This window comes from Anguilla anguilla, chromosome 16, assembly GCF_013347855.1.
Source record: "Anguilla anguilla isolate fAngAng1 chromosome 16, fAngAng1.pri, whole genome shotgun sequence".
Lineage (NCBI taxonomy): Eukaryota > Metazoa > Chordata > Actinopteri > Anguilliformes > Anguillidae > Anguilla > Anguilla anguilla.
The window spans coordinates 9,885,304-9,908,169 of NC_049216.1; the positions used below are offsets into that span (position 1 = coordinate 9,885,304).

Genomic DNA, 22,866 nt, shown 5'->3' on the forward strand with positions numbered 1-22,866 from the left:
ACCACACTCTGGTACAGGAGACACTGTACCCTGGGCCTGAACCACACTCTGGTACAGGAGACACTGTACCCTGGGCCTGAACCACACTCTGGTACAGGAGACACTGTACCCTGGGCCTGAACCACACTCTGGTACAGGAGACACTGTACCCTCAGCTTGAGCCACACTCTGGTACAGGAGACACTGTACCCTGGGCCTGAACCACACTCTGGTACAGGAGACACTGTACCATCAGCCTGAACCACACTCTGGTACAGGAGACACTGTACCCTCGGCCTGAACCACACTCTGGTACAGGAGACACTGTACCATCAGCCTGAACCACACTCTGGTACAGGAGACACTGTACCCTCAGCCTGAGCCACACTCTGGTACAGGAGACACTGTACCCTCAACCTGAACCACACTCTGGTACAGGAGACACTGTACCCTGGGCCTGAACCACACTCTGGTACAGGAGACACTGCATCCTTGACATGAGATATTCGGTCCTTGCAGTTCACACAGGACCTGGGTTCACAAGTATACTTTCATGCTTAACAGTGTTGAAGAGGGCTGTTGCCTCTCAACATCATTAAAAACAAACATAGCCAGCTTGCTTGAAGTACATGTTCTTCCCATTAATTCAATAAGTTCAGTGGCCAGCTGGTTAGCGAATACAATGTAGTTTGCTATTAAGTCGGCTTAACCCAGTATGTTAACTCCTCAGTTGCCTATTGATGTGCTCTAAATTTAGCAAATGCATTTATGAAAAAACTATGTCACAAGACATTTTGAGTATAATTAGTTATGTAATATTCACCATTACATATGTATCTGTGAAAACTGAGCAATGCTCTTCTTGGGTGAATCTAGCTAATGAAAATTAAATTAATTTCTGAGTCATATGGTTCTCATATAGCCTACCTTTACATGAGTATGGGTTCCATCCACTGAATAAAAGTTTTGGAACATCGTTTTTGCAGTTAAACACAAGAAAACATAGCAGGCTGGTCAGCTAACTGCTGCATAGAGTAGTCCAACCCATGCCACCCCCTTTTATACTGAAACTGAGCTTGGTCAAACTTGTGTTAAACCAATGTCATGACCAGGGTGGTGAACCCTGGTCGGATAATGCGGGTTCACCCATTCACAACAATGGCAAACATGGCTTTTACTCTGGTCATTGCTTCGGTGTGATATTAGAGGACCAGTAACTATATAGGGTTAAATATTACATGTGTACGTACACGGACACACACACACACACACACACACACACACACACATGCACATACACCCGCACATACAGACACCCATACACACATGCACACGCACCCACACACACACGCACACGCATACGCACGCACACACGCACGCACACACGCATGCACACGCACACACACACAGACACACACAGGAGCAGAATGCTTACGGTTGAGCCCCACATCGTGGTAGGTGAGGATAGCAGGCTTGTTCCCCTTGGGCGCCCCCCGGATGACTACGTGGAGCATGCCATAGGGGGTGTCGATATCATGTTCCTGCAGAAAGAACAGCGAGCACATGAGCCACAGGATACTGCCATTCTGGCCTGCCGAGACTCAACACAGACCTCAAACTGAACACTGACCTGCACACCCAACACAAACCCCAAATTGAACACCGACCTGCACACTCAATACAGACCCCAAACTGAACACTGACCTGCACACCCAACACAGACCTCACACTGAACACTGACCTGTACACTCAACACAGACCTCAAACTGAACACTGACCTGTACACTCAACACAGTCCTCAAACTGAACACTGAGCTGTACATTCAACACACATCCAAAATTGAACACCGACTTGCTCACCCAACACAGACCCCAAACTGAACACTGCCCTGCACATTCAGCATAGAACCAAACTGAACACTGACCTGTACACTCAACACAGAACCAAACTGAACACTGACCTGCATATATCTAATATCGCAGCACAGAGCCAACCAATAATAATAATAATAATAATAAAAATCTAAGTCAATAAAATAAAAATATACAAAAGCTGTTCACACAGAACACACAGACAGGGAATTAAGAATGTTTATGTGGACAAAGCACCACGTGTTCAACATAATCACATTCAACTGCAGAAAATTTCACGCACAGATCTAGGACACAGTGAACACATCCACATGCACACACAGAGAGCCAATGAGGAAATGACCTTCAATGATTTATCACTCTTTTTCTATCCCCCCTTTCTTTCACTCCCTTTCTCACATCCTCTCTTTCTCTCTCTCCATTTTTATTTCAAGGTCATAGATTTTTCAATCTGGACAGACCAGGCTGGTGTCTCCAGTTCTCTTCTTCCTACACCATGAATGTGTGTGTGTGTGTGTGTGTGCATGTGCGTGAGTGTGTGTATGTGTATGACAAGGCTGAGGATTATCTTCATCTGACAAATGATGACAAGCGCCAGCTGAGCATCGCGACAGGACAGACAGACAGACGGACAGACAGACAGACAGACTGACGGACAGACGGACAGACTGACGGACAGACAGACAGGTGCGGGATGACATCAGCCATTCCAGGCGCTCTCAGACTGCATTCCGACAGCAGGCAGGCGTGTCGACGTGACCGCGTGCGCGCTGCGCGTGTCAGCAGTGCGTCTTCAGTGTGTCAGTGTGTCAGCGAGTGCACTGCGTGCTGCAGCACCGCGTGCAGGAGCTCGAACGCACTCTCTTTGTTCCGCCGACGTTTTTCTGTCGCTGGTAAACGTCGGGGGAAAAAATCGTACAGAAATGTCCTCATAAACATTCCATGGCAACCACGAGCGCTCTATATATTTAGCTCAGGAGAAACAACACATCCACTTAAACATACAGCAGCCCCCCCTCCCCCTCCCATGGTCCCGTGCAATATGAAAATAAGGTCAGAGATAAGTGGGGTTAGAGTCAGGGGGTTGATAACACACAGACAGAACAGGGACATCTGGCACATTCTGATGGGCTAAACAAAAGACCTTGCACATACTAATACACACACACACACACACACACACATATATGCACGCACACACACACGCACGCACGCACACATAAATATGCATATACACAAAGACAGGAAAACGCACACACAAAATACAGGCATAAATAAAAATACTCACACACTAAAATATACACAAACACACAACAGAAAACACGCACGCGGGCACATGCACACACACACACACACACACACACACAGCCCTGCAGACTCACCCCATCCCAGCACTCAGGCATGGTTGCTAGTTGGGCGCGAGCGCGATGGCGGAGAGGAGGAAGAGCGGAGGAGGACAGACGGACGGACGGGCAGACGGAGGGAGGGAGCCGTTCCTCTCTGGGATCAGACTAGGTCTTGGCTGCCGCAGCCGAGCTGGGTGGTGATGTCGTCCCTTTGTCTGGTCCTGCCTCGCGCTCGCGCTCGGTTCTGCAGTGCCGCTGCTCCCTCCCCTCCCCCGGTGCCTTATGTATCCCACCACGGGGGGGCTCTGCCGCGCTCTCATTGGACGCCGGGGCTGAGTCCCTGCTCCTGATTGGCTAGCGGCCCCCCCCGCATTCCTCCACTGTTCTCCTCTCTCTCTCCTCAGCACCATCGCAAAGGCTCATCCTACTGACCTGAGACCAGCGCATGAACACACACACAAACCCACACATACACTCAAAAAACAAACACAGACACACACATATACACACAAACCCACACATGCACACACAAACAAACACAGACACACACATATACACACAAACCCACACCTGCACACACAAACACACACACACACACACACACCCACACATGCACACACAAACAAACACAGACACACACAAACCCACACATGCACACACAAACACACACATATACACACAAACCCACACATGCACACACAAACACAGACACACACAAACCCACACAAACAAACACAGACACACACAAACCCACACATGCACACACAAACAAACACAGACACACACATATACACACAAACCCACACCTGCACACACAAACACACACACACACACACACACCCACACATGCACACACAAACAAACACAGACACACACAAACCCACACATGCACACACAAACACACACATATACACACAAACCCACACATGCACACACAAACACAGACACACACAAACCCACACAAACAAACACAGACACACACAAACCCACACATGCACTCAGAAAACAAACACATACACACGTACACACACACATTCACACACACACACACATACCCACACATGCACAAACTTGCTCCCACACATGTACGCAAGATGCATCTCTTGTGCATATAAAAGGACGGTGGATTTGAGAGAGCGCACACAGCCAAACTCTCAGGCTCACGGGCAGCTCTGCACACGCTCCCGCAGAGGGAGCGCGACTGCGCAGCTCTGCGCAAGCTAACGCGCGTCCGCCCGCCCAGCGCAGTCCGCCGGCCTCGCCCCTGCGCTTCACCGCTTCGCACACGGCCGCAGAGGACTCATTCACAGAAATCCCTCTCTCTATCTCTCCCTCCGTCCCTCCCTGCCTCTGCCCCCCGCTCCCTCGCTCCCGCTCACAGGGATATTAACACCCCTCGTGCTGACGCAGCGGGTCTGTCACTCCCTTCCCCTCTTTCGGTCTTGCGCTCCGCGGAAGGGAGATTAACCCGCTCCCCGCTGACTCAACACCGCCCCGTCTCCGCAAAAAAAACAAGCCCCCATCCCGCTGTCTCTACTTCCTCTCTCCCACCAGCCCCCCCCCCCCCCCCCACCCCCCCCTCTAATGACAGGGCATGTTCATCAGCCGGAGACAGACTGTACTGTCGCGCTCCTGGTGAGCACGTCGATCAGAAACTTTTGAGATCATTAAAGAACAGTTCTCACAAAGTGATGAGAGATGTGTACATTTTTAGTGAATTTTGGCACATCAGGAAGGTGGAATCTCTTCCCTACGGTGAAGGGGAATGAGCCTCCATTTTAAATTTAACATGTTTTTTTGGGCTCTTGTCTTTGCTCAGTGTGGGCTCCTTTGGTTCCTGATCTGTGTATTTTAACTAGGGGGACTGAGGGAGGTCTTAAAATCTGTGCAAATAGTCTGTATTCTCATTTTGCTGTAATATGGGGCTCTGCTTACGCTCTGCTTAACGACCAAATAAAGTTTTCTGGCAAAACTGAACTCATTCTCTCTCCCTCTCTCAAGTTCAATTAGGAGATTGTGTTTGGCTGGGAGATTCTCTGCCAATGTGTAGTGATGTTTTAGGGCCTGAAAGCTACCGAATTTGCTTTACGTTTTAGTTTCATTCACCCAATATAACAAATGAGAATCTTTGGTTCGATTTAATATTGCTAGCGTGGGGTAGTAAATCAGTAAGTTTCAAGACCAGTTGATTGAGGAGACTTTCTTGCCAATTCCCTGTACTTTAAGGTACCTTATTACCTGCTCACGTGAAGTGAGGAAGTCGCCTAATGGCAATTAAAAGTCGCCTAATGGTGCTGGGCCACTCCCAACAGCCCTCTTCCACAGGAGAGCCAATCAGCTCGGGCTTAGTGGAGGGAAAGCAGTGATGACGCTGCAGGTGGAGGGGCTGAGAGTGCCTCACCCCAAAAAGTGCTCCTTCACTCATTTCTGCAAGTGCAATGAATTTTAGAATCAGTTTTTATTCAGAAACCTGGCACAGGAAAACCTGCCGGAATTTAATAAAAATTTAATCAAATTGACTTTTTATGATGTAAGAGTTGTGATCTCTCCCTCTCTCTCTCTCTGCTGCCCCCCCCCCCCCCCCCCGATCTCTCTGTCTCCCCTCTCTCTGAAAGCAGAACTGACCTCTGCATGGTGGCCCCTCCCCGAACCCCCGCTGCTCATAAAAGGTCAGGAGACCTGCGGTGGCACGTCCTCCACAGACCCGCCCCCCCCGACCGGTCTCCGCACGCCACAGATCCCCCAACTGACCCGAGTCAGCGAGTGTTTCAGACCGCCTCAAACTAACGGCTCTGTTCAGCACCAGCTGCAGACTTTGAGGGGCCCTAAGCAAGATCTGATTATCCCTCCCAGCCCAGCATAATAAATAATGTACACTACAAGACCAAAAGTGTGTGGACACCTGACATCCAGCGTCTCATCCAAAATTATGAGCATTAATATGGAGTTGGTCCACCCTTTGCAGCAATAACAACCTCCACTCTTCTGGGAAGGCTTTATAGTAGATGTTAGAGCATTGCTGCAGGGATTTGTTTCCATTTAGCCAGAAGAGCTTTAGTGAGGTCAGGCACTGAATGGGTGATTAGGCCTGGCTCGCAGCTGGCTTTCCAACTGATCCCAAAGGTGTTGGATGGGGTTGAGGTCGGGGCTCTGCGCAGGCCAGTGAAGTACTTCCACACTATTCTCGACAAAACCACTTCTTTATGGACCTGGGGGGCATTGTCATGCTGAAACAGGAAGGGCCTTCCTCAGACTGTTGCCACAAAGTAGGAAGCACAGAATCGTCTAGAATGTCATTGCATTAAGATTTGCCTTCACTGGAACTAAGGGGCCTAGCCCAAACCATGAAAACAGCCCCAGGCCAAGGGGTGTCCAGATACTTTTGGTCATATAGCGTATATGTTTTAAAGTAATTAGGGGGGCCCATAGTGGTCGTGGGGCCCTATGTAGACACTTATTTGGCCAGCTCTGTCTCTGAATTTAACACTAGCTGGTCCATATTGCTAGATTGGGAGGGGGGGTGGCTGGAGTCTCTCCCAGCATGCGCTGGGTGAAAGGCAGGAATACACTCCAGATAGGTCAGTAATCCATCGCAGGGCCCAACACACCATTCCCGCACACATTCACACCGCAGGGACAACTTAGACTCTCCACGTAACCTAACCTGCATGGAGGAAACTAGAGTACCCAGAGGAACCCCTAAAGCAACTGGGGAGAACATCATACAAACTCCACACAGAAAGGCCAGGATTCAAACTCGGTACCGTCTTGCGGTGTGGCAACAAGGCTACTAACAGCACCGCTGTACTGCCTCCCTGCACACACACGTGCGCGTGCGTATATGCGTGCGTGTGCATGTACGCGCGCGTTTCCATGGATGTGTGTGTCGTGTGTGTGTGTGTGCGCGTGTGAGTCTGTTCAGCTAGACCAAAGTAACAACAGAAACTTTACTCTTTTATTCTTCTCTGTTAATCAACACCTAAGTTTGACTTAACATCTCTTCCAGCCACCCCTCAGCCCTCCTACCCTGCTTCCTCACACCTTCCTTCTTTAAGACATCCTCCCGCTGGAGCACATTCACACCATAGCATGCGCCCCTGGAGCACAGACAGGGCCCTTACCTCATCCCTTTACATCAACGCTTGTGTGTGTGTGTGTGTGTGTGTGTGTGAGAGAGAGAGAGAGTGTGTGCATGTGTGTGTACGTATGTGTGTGTATGTGTTTCTGAGTGTGTGTGTGTGAGAGTGAGTGGGTGTGTGCATGTGTGTGTGGACATATGTGGGTGTGTGTGTGTGCATGAGAGTGAGCGGGTGTATGCATGTGTGTGTGCGCATGTGTGGGTGTGTGTGTGTGCGTGTGTATATTTGTGTGGCTGTACTTGTGCCAATCTCCATCCATATTTTCAGCATGAGGTCTCAGCACACACACTAATCTCAGATCAGTATCAGGGAGGACAGGCAGCTGCTCCAAACTGCCGCATTGTGCTGTAATCACTGTGTCAGCCACTAGAGGGCAGTTTATAACCAAGTAACAGCTTCACAGCTGCAGAGACGTGCAGGTGAGCGCATCGCCATTGCAGCGAGTGTTCCTCCTCTTCACCAATGACACAAAATCCTCAGACAAAGAGACAGACAGACAGACAAAGAGAGAGAGAGAGAGAGAGAGAGAGACAGACAGACTGACTGACAGACAGATAGACAGAGACAGACAGACAAAGAGACAGACTGACAGACAGACAAAGAGACAGACATAGAGACAGACTGACAGACAGACAAAGAGACAGGCAAACAGACAAACAGACTGACAGAGAGACAGACAGAGAGAGAGACTGACAGACAGACAGACAAAGAGACAGGCAGACAGACAGATGGACAGACAAAGAGAGACAAACAAACAGACAGACAGACAGACTGACAGATGGACAGACAGACAAACACAGAGAAGACCCTCAGTACCTTCCAGTCTCCCGGAGAGATAAAGGTGTCGCAGTTTTCCTGCGGAGAGAGAGAAAAGACACGCACTGGATTACACGCCAGAACCCGGACCGGCGCCGCAGGGCCCCGGACCCGAGACGGCCGCCGCGGACGGCAGCCAATCGAGTGAGAGTGAGGGCGCTTTGGAGGCGGAGTCACAGGAGCCGCGCTCTAGCGGCATCGGCGCGACCCAGCGCGCGCACAGGAAGGGGAAATGCGCAGCGGCGACTCCCGGCTCTCGCCCGCGGCCCCGCGCATGCGAGCGCAAGCGTGGCCGAGCTCCTCGCCCCAGCGTCCTGAACCCGAAAGGCACGGCGTCACACAGTCCCAGAAAAACAGCAGAACATCAAAGGTCACACGTTAGCATGGCTCTGGCGGGACATATTCAGGGTTAGCGTGGAGATGGCGGTTAAACAGGAATACATGGTTAGCATCCAGGGCACAGGGTGAACGGCAGCCGTTACCGAGCGGTTCGTCAGCGACAGGGGAGCGGGGTTAGGATGCAGCAGATGCAGAGTTAGCTGTGCTCATGCAGAGGAGAGGCCACAGAGAGGCCCGTTACCTTGAGCCCAGGGCTCTGTGGGAGAGACAGTGACGGCGGTTAGCGATGGCGGTGACTGTGGGAGCGAAGGCGGCGGCGTCGGGCCAGCAGGTCGCCCTCTCGTCCTCACACAAAAAAACCCCACAGCCGAAAGAAAGAAAAAAAAACCTCCCCCAGCGAACCAGCGGGGGGCGCTGTGCCGCAAGGAAGGTGGTGCTTTTCATAAACGAGACTCTCCTGTCACGGGAATTGTGAGTGGAGGCAGTGCGTAGCTGCGAGGGGGGGGGGGGGGGGGGGGGGGTGAGCGTGGTCTGTGATGTCACAATGAGGACACGTTCCACGGTTACCACACAAATGGGGGGGGGGGGGAGGGAGGCGGGAGGGTGGTGGTTTGTGGTCTTTGTAGTAATTACCGGGGTGAACCCGCTGCTGCGATGGCGGGTGACGCGCAGCCAGCGCCGCGCGAACACGTGCCACCGGTGGGGGCGGGCCGAGGGCGGGGGGGCGGCGGTGGTGGAGGAGGAGGCGGCGGCGGCGGCGGCGGGCGGGGGGGAGGTGGCGGGCGGCGCGTTCGCGCACCGAGCTTCGGCTCCATGCTCCTGCTACGGCAAACACAAACAGACAGGTTACTGCGCCCATGGCAACCTGAGAGACCTGGGCGGGGCCAGGGGGAGGGGCGGGGCCAGGGGGGCGTAGGTTAAGCAGCAAGCGAGTAGCAGTAACAGAGCAGCAAGAGAGGGGAGCTTGGGAAGAGGCAACAAGAGGCAGGAGGGGAAGTAGGCGGGGCAGCACGCAGGATTCTCATTCCGAACGGCCCTCCAGTGAGTCTGAAGCACACCCCTGCGCACTGGAGTAAATCTACACCCCACACCCCACAGCAAGTTGCCCCCAAAATGTGCTCCTTTCTCTCTGTTATGGTGCATTCTGGGAAATGTATGCTGTTGTGGCCAGCAGGTGGCTCTGCTGCCTTTCCCTGCGTTTCAGTCGATGCCGCTCTCACTCTGTCACGCTCTTCGTCTTACATTAGCCGCTCATACGTCAGCCTGTCCTCCACACTGCAGAGAGATTAGAGAGAAGCAAGAGCAAACGCACACACACGTGCACATACACACACACACACACACACACACACACACACACACACACGCGCGCACGCACACTCGCTCTCTCTCACCATGTCGGAGTCCTGTCCTGCTTTCTGCTCTGGCAGGAGCGGTTTCTCCTCAGTGAACTGCTGCTCCTTCATCCCAGCCATCTTGGAGAGCAACCTGCAAAAACCATGGCAACGCACACCTGAGTTAGCACACCTCATACCGTGTTCTCATCCAACTCCCACAAATATGAACCCGCTCCGCCTCCAGCAACATACACCCACTCCACCTCCAGCAACGTATACTCCAATCCGTGTACATACACCACACTCAATACAAAAGAGCTTACTATAATAATCTTATTCTGTATGTGCAAAAAAAAGATAGATTTGTTTGTTCATTATCAACAACACTGAAAGCATGGTATAAACAGAACTAGGAGGGGGTGGATTGTGGCGGTATAGACAGCACTAGGAGAGGGTGGATTGTGGCGGTATAGACAGCACTAGGAGAAGGTGGATTGTGGCGGTATAGACAGCAGTAGGACAGAGTGGATTGTGGCGGTATAGACAGCAGTAGGAGAAGGTGGATTGTGGCGGTATAGACAGCACTAGGAGAAGGTGGATTGTGGCGGTATAGACAGCAGTAGGAGAAGGTGGATTGTGGCGGTATAGACAGCACTAGGAGAGGGTGGATTGTGGCGGTATAGACAGCACTAGGAGAGAGGGGATTGTGGCGGTATACACAGCAGTAGGTGAAGGTGGATAGTGGCGGTATAGACAGCACTAGGAGAAGGTGGATTGTGGCGGTATAGACAGCACTAGGAGAGGGTGGATTGTGGCGGTATAGACAGCACTAGGAGAGAGGGGATTGTGGCGGTATACACAGCAGTAGGAGAAGGTGGATTGTGGCGGTATAGACAGCACTAGGAGAGGGTGGATTGTGGCGGTATAGACAGCACTATGAGAGAGTGGATTGTGGCGGTAAAGACAGCACTAGGAGAGAGTGGATTGTGGCGGTATAGACAGCACTAGGAGAGAGTGGATTGTGGCGGTATAGACAGCAGTAGGAGAGGGTGGATTGTGGCGGTATAGACAGCACTAGAAGAGAGTGGATTGTGGCGGTATAGATAGCACTAGGAGAGGGTGGATTGTGGCGGTATAGACAGCACTAGGACAGAGTGGATTGTGGTGGTATAGACAGCACTAGGAGAGAGTGGATTGTGGCGGTATAGACAGCACTAGGAGAAGGTGGATTGTGGTGGTATAGACAGCACTAGAAGAGAGTGGATTGTGGCGGTATAGATAGCACTAGGAGAGAGTGGATTGTGGCGGTATAGATAGCACTAGGAGAGGGTGGATTGTGGCGGTATAGACAGCAGTAGGAGAGGGTGTATTGTGGCGGTATAGACAGCACTAGGAGAGGGTGGATTGTGGCGGTATAGACAGCAGTAGGACAGAGTGGATAGTGGTGGTATAGACAGCACTAGGAGAGAGTGGATTGTGGCGGTATAGACAGCAGTAGGAGAGGGTGGATCGTGGCGGTATAGACAGCACTAGGAGAAGGTGGATAGTGGTGGTATAGACAGCACTAGGAGAGAGTGGATTGTGGCGGTATAGACAGCAGTAGGAGAGGGTGGATCGTGGCGGTATAGACAGCAGTAGGAGAGGGTGGATCGTGGCGGTATAGACAGCAGTAGGACAGAGTGGATAGTGGTGGTATAGACAGCACTAGGAGAAGGTGGACTGTGGCGATATAGACAGCACTAGGAGAGAGTGGATTGTGGCGGTATAGACAGTCAGGTGGCTGTCTCTCTGGCTTAGTTTACTCGCGGTCCTTGCCCCCTCAGAGATCGGGACAAGCCGGTTGATGTATTTCCAGGAATCACACAGAGAGCTTTTCCTTCCGAAGATAATTAAACTCCACCCCCCCCCCCCCCCCCCCCCAGTGGCTCTGCTCAGGTCAGTAGACACAAAGAATTCCATCAATTTTAATTAATGTTTCAATGGAGGAGCAGCACAAATCCACCAGCATTCAGTGAGAATTACAGGGAAGGGGGCATAAATACACCGGGCAGGACAGGCTGATCTAGGGCGAGACATTACCTGTTAGCACACCTGACTAAAAGCATCACTCACACGCCTCACAGACACACAAACGCACACACTCACACAGCTGACATATACTCACATACACACAATATACTGTCTCACACATTCTCACACACACGTATGGACATACACCACACATATACTTTGCCTTGCACACACACACACATATTCTAAACTCATACACATACACACTCCTATAACATATTAATGGGCATTTACATATACTCATACCCCCATAAATGCACACGCACACACTCTTACCACATAAATACGAATGTACACACATACTACACAAACCCCAGCTATACACACAAGTATATACACCCACACTCTTAAACACAACTCAGCATGCGCTGTTGTATTCAATCACATAGTAACACAAACATACACACATACACAAACAAGTACATGTAAGGAAATAAGGAGTTGCAAACACGTTCGAGAGCAAACTTCACAGCATGGAAACAAACAGGTCGAGCAGAAGTCAAGGCGCGAGCCTCGGTGGGCGGAGCCAGAGAGCGGGGGGATGAGTGATAGGTCGTCGCTTACAGCAGGGAGGCGGGGCCAGAGTCCGGGGCGCCAGACGAGCGCTGGACTCAGAGCACCCCCCCCCCCCCAAAAAGACTGTAATCAAAATTCCGTAATCTCCCACGGGGCAAAACGGTAATCTCCCCTCTTACCAAACGGCGTGTTCCCGGAGAGGCCCGCCGTGCCGAAAGCGCCGGGCCTCCCTCCCTCCCTCCCTCCCTCCCTCGCGTGCAGAGCAGACAGCACTTAGAAAAATTACAGTCAGGCGGCTCAGGACCCGGCTGTGGCTCACGCCTTCGCGGGAAATAAAGAGAAACAGCGATGGCAGGATCCGTCCCGCACGGAGCCTCTGATGTTAACATCAACAGGAGCGTGAAGCCTTCTGATAAACACACATCTGCAATGGAGGTATGGGGGGAGGGGGTCAAAGGTCAATCATAACTCCAGATTGCTGAGCCAGAGGGGGGGACCGCCGCCCTTTCCTGTTTACCTTCCAGCGAGGCAAGGCCACGCCCCCCTGGTGTCTTGGACTCACCGACTCCGCCCGCCCCTCTGCCAGCTTGTGCCAGCCTGCACGACCACCCGCTTTCCAGTGCCACCTGTACCAGGGTTTCAAGAATGGGGGATTTATTCTAACCTCCCCAATAAAGATATTACAACAAATCTGTAATACGTTGAGAAAGCGTAACAGTCCATGTAAGGGGTATCATAAACATAAATAAATACAGTATGGGGGCAGTCTTAGCATTAGAATTAATTGGAAAGGGGGGGATTTTTGGAAATGACGTGGGGGGGGGATAAAAAAAGCAAGCGTCTGGCAACACTGATCCCTCTGTGATGTCATCCTGTGTGTCCGGCTGTCAGCAGCAAGGCCCCACTTAACATGCCAATCATGTCTGAGAGCCTGGCATACGGTGGCCAAATCCCACCTCCTCCTCCTCCTCCCTCTCCCATATTCCCTCTCACACCATTCTTCTTCCTCTCTCTCTCTCTCAGTTTCCTTTGAGCATAGCGCTTTCCTTTTATTTTAACCTGTTTTTGGCTTAGCTTTCCCCCGTTCTTTGTACTATCAAAATTATACATGCTCTTTTTCACCCCCATGACTGAAAATAAGCAATCTTATACATGCAAAAACTCTCTCATTCTCTGTCCCACTCTCTTGTTTGAGTGGCGTTAGTAACAGAAAGCACAAAACGAATCAAATACAGCAGGTTTGAAAGTTGTAGTGAAGCGGCAAAGATTTCTCACGGTCTGAGGGATTAAAATAGACCCTGTACGTTACACTCAGGAACATAACATGCCTTTGAAAATGGGCGGAGCATAAAAGGCAGGCTATGTTCCATGTGGAAGACAGCAGCGCACAAATCTGACATCTGCACATCGATTTCTTATTCCTTTCTGCCTTTTTTGCACATTTTATATAATGTCTCCACAGGATCGCTGTGACAGTTTTTTAAAACTAGGTCATCAATAACACCCAGGCCTACCCTGGATTATTAATAAAACATTGTTTTAAAAAGTCAAAAATGTATCGTGTTCTTTTTCACTCTCTCCCTCTTTGTCAATAAAAAATTTGCCTATCCCCATTTCCTTCTGGAAGTGAATCACTAATGAAACAGGGCCGTCGTGTTCAAAGCCCTCATATTCTGCGAATGTGCCTTGATATATGGGGCTTAACTTGTGTTTGTAATTATTTCTAACGCTTGCACAGTGAAGCCCACGAATGGATCACACAGGCCTACTTCCTGTCCATTGAATTTTATCAGTGGGGGAAGGATTTTGAGCCATAATGGCTGTAAAAAAAAGACTGAATGTTATCCCGTGAGGAGGGGATTTAGAGCCATAATGGCCGTCAAAATAACTGAATGCTATTTGGCAATGAGGGGATTTGGAGCCGTAATGGCTGTTAAACAGATTATCAATGGGATGTTCTTTCCGAGGCACGGACTGAACATGGGGTCACCAATCTATTTCCCCTCCATTTGCAATGTTCCTGCTCCTCTCCGTTTACAGAAAATATTACTTCCTGAACGAGCTCATGCGCACAGGCACATCCTGCAGCTCCCAGGAGCAGCGTGCCGACTCCAGCGCTCCAGCGCGTCACGTGTGATCAGCGCAGACGATCGTCAAAAGCGCACTCTTCATCGCCCGCTGCAAGCTGCACGGAGAAAGCGCAGTACTTCTGCGTCAAGACTTCAAGTGCGGTTTGGGTCGTATTGTGCGTGAGGCCTCCGATGGAGATGCGACAGCACTGTGGGTGCAAACTGAAGCAAGACGGCTACAAAGGGGTGGGCTGTCTACTCCTGCTGTTGGGCGGCGGTGTAGTATAAGGTGTAGGCAAGGTGCTAAAGGTCACGGGTTCGATCCTCGGGCTGGACACTGCCTTCGTGCCCTTGAGCAACGGACTTAACCCGCGTTGCTTCACCATATATCTTACCGTATAAATGGATGCAATGTGAATTGCTGTGTAAAACGTTGAGTAAGCCGCTCTGGATGAGAGCGTCTGCTAAATGCCCGTAATGCACTGCAAATGCACTTCAGACCTCAGCAAGACGTCCGCCTGAGAGGACGGCGCGTCGGAGAGACGCGTCCGCCTTCGTCTCGCCCGTTCTCCTCTCCCGACGACGCCTGGGAATCGTTTCCGGAACGGCCACCTTCCGCGGGAAACGACCGAACGCTCGGAACGCTCTGATTCAGCGCAGCCGGTTGGCGAGGGTGTCGGCGAGATGCAGGAAGGCGTAGCTCACAGGGCGTCCGTATTCTCCGAAGTACATCTGCACACGTCCCAGGAAACGTCCCAGATGTGACAGGTACAAAGAGACTGCCAAGGTTTCAGGCTTTCTAACCTGTAAACATCCTGTCAGAATTTTATTGGATGGATGCAAGCCAAAGAACGCATCATCAGCACCCCCGTAACTACAGAGGTCGATGTATTACACCACTGACATTAAAGCGAGGTTTCACAGACCACAGAATAATGGCGGGTTTATCGTGTGTTGTCAGTACTCCTGGGAACAGTAAAATAAATCTGTTCTCAATATTCCTTGGAAGTAGGTTCCTCGTTGCATGGTTTCCAAACGGATTATTTAGCGTACGTGAATTTGTACGTACAGCATCAGCGCCCAGCTAAAAGCAGCAAATAAAATCTGGATGGATGTTCAGAAGCAGCAGGAGCTCGTGAGGACGGGCTGGCCGGCGACTCACTGACTGGCACTAAACGGGCCCGGCAGCGCTTGGCTTGGGCGAGCTCAGCCTTCTCAGGGGGGGACGCATATCAGCGACATGACAGAGAATGGCTCAGTGCTCGGGTCCATTAAACCTCACTGTCCCGGCGCAAATGTACAGAGCGAGTCCTAACTCCGCGATCCGACTGGAGAGTTTTCAGAAAGCGAGGTCCCTGGCGTCATGCCTGGCGGGACCTGCCAAACTGTTACAGCGTATGACACCGATGCGGTAAGGTCGCCTGTCCTCAGGTGGGGGGAAAAAAACGGCTGGTTGTGCTTTTATTTGATCAAAGAGAATACGTCTACCCTGCCCCCCCCCCCCACACACCCCATCTGTCCATATTTAACTAGGTTGCACTTCTAACCACTTGTTACCATGACAACCAGCAGCAGCGTTCGCCAAGTTCTGTCGCAGTCTTACAAAGGCCCCCCTCAACTAATCCACCCCCCCGCCCCCCCCCCCCCCCGCCTGCCAACAAGCCCCACCACATGTTCTTCTTCTTCTCCACTCTATCGTCTTCGTCACAGTGTTCATTTATTTACTTAAAGAGTTGGTGGTGGGGTTCAATTAATCAGACTGCAAAAGAGAGAGAGAGAGCGAGGGAGCCGCCGTCCAGCAGAAATGAATCCGAACCGAAGGGCGAGGAATCAAAGTGACGTGTCACAACGGGAAGGCCGGTGAACTGCAGCAAAGCGCTGACTTATTCATCGACCGGGACGGAGAACAGGCCCCAGCGCGCGCTCTCCGGCACAAGCCTAACAACGTTAGCTCTGCAGAGTCATCCCGTCTCCGCGATGTAATTAAATCTCTCACTTAGTTAATTATCACTGCCAGGGGACAGCAGACATGGAGGGAGAGCAGAAGAGTGTAGCGCCGACGCCAGTGCAGGGGCGAAGAGAGATCGAGTCACGTACACGTTTACGCCGGCACTCAAACACGCACATACACGCATGCGCAAATACACACACACACACACACACACACACACACACTCAAACACGCACATACACGCATGCGCAAATACACACACACACACACACACACACACACTCAAACACGCACATAACACGCATGCGCAAATACACACACACACTCAAACACGCACATACACGCATGCGCAAATACACACACACACACACACACACACTCAAACATGCACATACACGCATGCGCAAATACACACACACACACACACACTCAAACATGCACATACACGCATGCGCAAATACACACACACACACACACTCAAACATGCACATACACGCATGCGCAAATACACACACACACTCAACAATGCACATAACACGCATGTGCAAATACACACGCATGCTCACACACACACACGCACATAACACGCATGCGCAAATACACACACACACACACGCACATAACACGCATGCGTAAATACACACACACACACTCAAACACACACATACACGCATGTGCAAATACACACACACATACGCACACGCACATACACGCATGCGCAAATACACACACACACAAACACGCATGCGCAAATACACATGCACACTCACACACAAACACACAGGCACATACAACAAACTCTAAAGATAAGGATAGCAAATTGTGCTAGTCCCTTTCCTTTGTTAGAGCTGACATGCTAGTTTCTCTTCCCTCTGAGAAAAGGCTTGTGGTTTCTCACTTCAGTCAGAGTTAACATTCTGGGCTCTCTTTCCTCAGAGACAACACACTGGCCTCTCTCCTCTCCTTTCCTCCCTTCCCCGCTCCCAACCCAATGGCACATTCACAAACACTGACACACACTAGACCATACACACACGCATATACGCCTGACAAGCTCCTTTCACACATGGAACCCGCAAAATTGGCAGGTTCAATTATACGGGTTAGGTGTTGTGGTTGCCCATCCGCACAGGTCTCCTATACTCAAAAATTCCTTGTCAAGTCTGTTCACACATGACATGACCGTTCAAGATACATTAGGCAAGGCAAGCTGTCTATACTCTGAAGCAATGCAGGACAAATGTAAACCTTAGTTCATCTTTAAAACAGCCAGACATTTCGATGAATAAGAGAGATGTACATCTAATCAGCACAAATAAAGAGTGATAGTTATGAAATCACTTACAGTAGCATCTTTAGCCAATATAGCACAGTTAATACTTCCAAATATGTAACATTAGAATACAATGAAAGCATGGTTTCAAATCTGCTAAAAAATCAATGCTTATACGCGGAGTTGTTTTCAGTAAAAATGCAACAGAAGTAATTCTGTTAGCCAAGTTAAATAGCTCGATGTATTTGCCATTGATATGTGACACTAGCCAGCTTGCTACGCTGGGTAAAAAAAGCAATTCAAACTGTAAGAGCCTGACAGATGTTTACCAGGGAGAAGAAGTGCACAGCACACCAGCAATCCTTCAGGCAATGATGACAATTTTGTAATGGCACTCTTACAATAGATGAAGTCATTTCAAGCAAGGACAACACTGTTTATTCAATTCCTGAAAATAAATGGTCAAATTTGCTTCAGAAAACCACAAAATACAGCTCCAAAATCTTCTATGTGCAAAGTGTCATATTCGTGAAAGAACTGTTGAGAGGGAATATTCAGTATTCATTAAAGGCTTTGTGCCAGAAACAAAAGGACTTATGTAAGGACATTGTAATCTTCTGCCTGCTTTATCTGGGAAATGTTGCTGCTTTTCTTCACGCCAGTGCCTCGGCGGACGATTTCCATAAATCGAGGTCCTGACCCAGCAAATTGGAGGAACGTCTTTACGCGGGAAATCGACTCCTGCTCCTGTTCGTGCATAACGGCGACGCGGGAAATTGGCGGAACATTTACGGATCGAGATGCGTGTGTGTGAACGGGGCTATACTCACCGTCCAGGACACACACACACACACACACACACACACACACACACACACACGACTCGAGCCTCGTGCGCAAACGCGAAACGTGCACACACACACGTACGCGCAACCCCTTGCTGCCTCCCCCGGTCTCGGCTCAGGCAGACGGAAGGTACGGCGATGTAAGCGCGCGGTGATTGGATGGCGGAGGCGAAGGCGTGCCGCGGTAAGGACGCGGGGTGAGGTCGGCACAGCCCAGAGCCAGCGGCAGCTCTCCTCGCACCTGCGCCGTCGTTACGGGGGGGCCGGCGGCCAAACCGGCTCCGTCGCCGATAAGCCCCCGCCATCATTCTCCTCCGGTTGGGATGCCAGATCCCCCCCACCTTCCCCCCCCCATGCCTACAGGGCAGGGCCAGGTCAGCCAGCAGAAGGAGGCGCAGCAGGACGCCCCCCCCCCCCTCCCCTTCAGACCACAGACCAGAGGAGACAGGTGTTAACTCCTTCATTACCAAACCAGTCTTCGCAAGGCCCCGTCAGGTCCTGCCTGGATCTCACAAATATCACAAAAATCCTAAAAGGAATGAGCATGCTATCAGGCTTGCGTCTGTGAGCCAGAGAGCCCGCTGCCATTGCGGCACTGCAGGCTGCAGGCCGGGAGGGCGGGGCTATAGGGCGGGGCTGCAAGCTGGGGAAGGCGGGGCTACAGTGCAGGGCTGCAGGCTGGGAGGGTGGGGCAGCAGGCTGGGTGGGCGGGGCTCTAGACCAGGAGGGTGGGGATGAGCACCAGGGAGGGCGAGACTCTAGACCAGGAGGACGGAGCTTCTGAGCTCCTCACCTGAGCCAGACCTGACTGGGGCTCTGTGCCTCCAGCTGGGGGAGGTGGGAGGAGGTGCATTATGGGAATGTCTTCACATGATGGATAAAATGCTAAAATCAACATACATCTCTTTAGTGTTCCACTGATAGGCCAGCAATAAGAAAGGCCCACCAAACTATCAGTAGCTACAGTATTAACACACTAAACCACACCACAGTGTACCACCCCAACCCCCCCCCCCCCCCACCTCACCAAACGACCTCACTCTCTCTCTACTACTTCTCCCTCTAAGCCCTCTGCTGATCTCAACATCTCTTTTCTGCTGTTTTGAAAGGCAAGAAATAAGGTGATGCACCCGCAATCCCCAGCCACACCTGGCCACACCAGCCATACCACTACTACAAAAATGAAAAACAGAAGCACATGACAGGTATGAGAAATGATGTGCTGAAACAGCTCAGATTTCACCCATGCTACACACAGAACATTCCGGTACCATTCTGCTCCTGTGACCAGGGAATCCCTGGCAAGGAACTACGCCCACAGACCACACCTTACCAACCACAGAGCAGCACTGCGCAATGATTGGTCCATGACCTGACCATCGGTCAGATGCCCTAAAGCGATTGGTCCCTCACCAAGGTCATGACCCACCACTCAGCTACAGTGGCTCATCATTAGGTGGGTCGTGGCCTAAGTCTATTTCCGGTGCTCTAGTGCAACTGGCTCATGGCCTAAGTCAGTCCACTGTTCTGCAGTGATTGGCTCACGGGCCTGAGTCTTACGCCAGCGCTCTGTTGTGACAGGCTCATGGCCCCAGTTTCACTCCAGTGCTCTGCTGTGATTGGCTCATGACCTCAGCCTCGCTCCAGTGCTCTGCCGTGGTTGGCTCGCGGCCGAGTCCCTCCTCAACGACTGGCCCGTGACTGGACATAAAGACTGGAGCAATGGAAGAGGTGGAACAGGATGCCAAAGGAAACCATGCGAAGCAGCCGGGAGAGCAGGCAGTGCGTCGGCCCTACCTACATGGTCTGCAGCACGCTGTGAGAGACAGTGCAGCAAGCCTTTGAGGAGAACTTCCACAACAATCCAGGCCCCATCTACACAAACAGAACAACACATTGGGCAAGGCTTTGAGAACTTCCACAACAATCCAGGCCCCATCAACGCAAACAGAACACATTGGGCAAGCCTTTGAGGAGAACTTCCACAACAATCTAGACTCCATCTACGCAAACACAATAACACACTGGGCAAGTCTTTGAGTAGAACGTCTAGAACAATCAAGGCCCCATCTACGCAAACAATAACACATTGGGCAAGTCTTTGAGGAGAACTTCCAGAACAATCTAGACCCCATCTACCCGAACACAATAACACATTGGGCAAGGCCTTTGAGGAGAACTTCCACAACAATCTAGGCCAGATCTACACAAACAGAACAATACATTGGCCAGAGCCCAGCAGCTGCCTGCCACGCGCCACCCAGAGTCACAGCCTGTGGGCGCAGGAGACCCTGGCTCAGCCGCTCCCCACAAACAGCCGTGACTAACACGAGTTTACTGCTCTCTCTGCCTCCTCATAACAAACAGCCAGGCGGTGGCTCTTGGAAAAGGCTTATCGCTTCCATCGGCGACTGATATCGTGTGCACGGAGTGACAGTGACACTCCAAACGCAGACTGTCGGACACGCAGGGGTCTCTAAAAATAGACATTATTTACACCAGAAAATTAATCATTTACGTGACATTAACGGCAGTAGATCGAATGTTTTTGCTCATTCACAGCGTTGTACACGGTGGCTATAAATAGAATGTTGCAGTGCATTCGGGGATTTTATTAAACATACTGTAGCGCACTAGAAGATTTTACTGAATGTACTGCAGTAGCTCGCAACTTAAATTAATTTCAACTGGAAGGGCTGGGGGTAAAATACTGAGCTTTTTCTCACCACCTTTTGAGTAGTTGTTTTTTCCAACTGAGGTTTTTTTTTTTCTTACCTCAAAGGCTTGCTTTTTGTGGTTTAGGGCCTGGTTTTGTGCCCAATTTCCTTTTATAGTCCTACCGTAAAGCCTGTTTGTGACAGCGTCTCTGTGAAAAAGGGCCGTCCAAATAAAGCAGAATTTAACATTCAGCGCCACACAAAGTGTGTCACGGCTCGTGCGGAAAGCCTGGTCTGTACCCACGGACGGCTGGCTCTGTCTTCTACGCTGACTCCACGCACCGAAATTAACCTGCTTCCTTTCTTCACCGGCGACACGCGGCTTCAGGGTTAAACCGGTCTCTAACCAAGAGAGCCGGAGATGCAAACCCACGGGAGAGTTCCTCTTGGAAGAGCACAGCAGGTCACCGCGGCGGACAAACACAAGACCCCTAGGGAAGGACAGAAACTTCCAGAGTTTAACGACCTGGCGTCCGACCAGACACTGTCAAGCCAGAGGGGAGGGGGGGTGGGGGGTGGGGTTTGGGAGGGGGAGAGAGACGTGCATTGGCACTCGCGTTAGCGACAATCAGACTGATGCTAAGCAGGTCGCTGAAGACTGGCACTGGACTAACAGCCGTCGGAGGGGGGGGGGGGAACCTCGAGTTCTCTCGTCCGTGCCGTGGAGTTCCGCTCCGTGTTTACAGGTCCCTGAACTCGCGGAAAGTGAACCTCGGAGGCGAGGCGAACCGTCTCTGCGAAACGGCGTTCGCGCGCGGGGCTCGTTCAGCCTTCGTGTTGACGGGTCTGTTTAAACGGCCGTCGCCGTGGCGGCGGCGGCGGGCGCCCGCCGCTGCCCTGCTGCACGCCGCCGTGCGCTCCCCTCTGCAGGTGTCGCATCGGCCGCTTAGCCGCGGCCATAAATCACCGCCCTCGCCAACCGCCAGCCCGTGCCCGCTAGTGCCGCTGCAGAGGGCGAGCGCCACGGCGAACGGCGACGCCTCTCTCCGGAGAACCACTCTTCCTCTCCCTCCTCCTCCTCCTCTTTGCCTCCGTCCTAACTATACTGTACGTTACGTCTGTCCGAGTCCCCAAAGTACCACTCCAAACACCCGCCCGTGCGCCCCCAACCAACCACCGCCCGCACGCCAGCCAGCCCGCAGCCCCAGCAGAGCTCTCGCGCAAGAGAGGGAAAGGGGGAATCTGCTCTTACCTGTCACGGTTTGGGATTCGCTTATTCGCTGCCGCCCGGGTGCTGCCGTCTGTGCGTTCGCCTCTTGCTTTTTTCCTCCTCGTGTGTGTGTGTGTGTGTGAGTGTGCGTGCGCGCTCGTACGAGGCTGCCTGCCCGATGACGATGCTCCTATCTGGATCACTCGCCCTCCCTTCTCTCTCTCTCTCTCCCTCGCTCTCGTCCCCGCTCCCTTTCTCTCCCCCTCCCTCTCCCTCTCCCTCCCGCTCTCCTCTCCTCTCTCTCCCGGCGGTGATAAACTGAGAGCCTGTGTCATCCTCGATGATGCAGCAGGTTCGGCTTTGACAGCCGTGACACCAGAGCTTCAGACCGGGGAGAGAGGGGGATTGCAGACGGAGAGAAAGAGAGAGACGCACATTCACATATCA

The 22,866-nt window shown here is 51.7% G+C and overlaps 1 protein-coding gene across 11 annotated transcripts in view; it reads right to left on the minus strand.

The window, feature by feature from the left end:
• ndrg4 (NDRG family member 4) overlaps positions 1-22,646 on the minus strand; it is a 38,001-nt gene extending 15,355 nt beyond the window's left edge. For 2 of the 11 annotated variants that reach the window (XM_035396330.1, XM_035396328.1), the window contains exons 1-5: positions 22,462-22,645; positions 9,886-9,979; positions 9,125-9,313; positions 8,153-8,191; positions 1,415-1,520 (exon numbers count right to left, since the gene is read on the minus strand). In XM_035396330.1, coding sequence (XP_035252221.1) covers positions 1,415-1,520; positions 8,153-8,191; positions 9,125-9,313; positions 9,886-9,966 — 415 coding nt within the window. In that variant the 5' untranslated portion in view covers positions 9,967-9,979; positions 22,462-22,645. Of the gene's footprint in view, positions 1-1,414; positions 1,521-3,233; positions 3,616-8,152; positions 8,192-9,124; positions 9,314-9,885; positions 9,980-20,353; positions 20,428-22,461 lie in introns of those variants that run through there. The other 9 variants (XM_035396333.1, XM_035396332.1, XM_035396338.1 and 6 more) reach the window with 9 other exon arrangements.
• Positions 22,647-22,866: the final 220 nt, after the last annotated feature.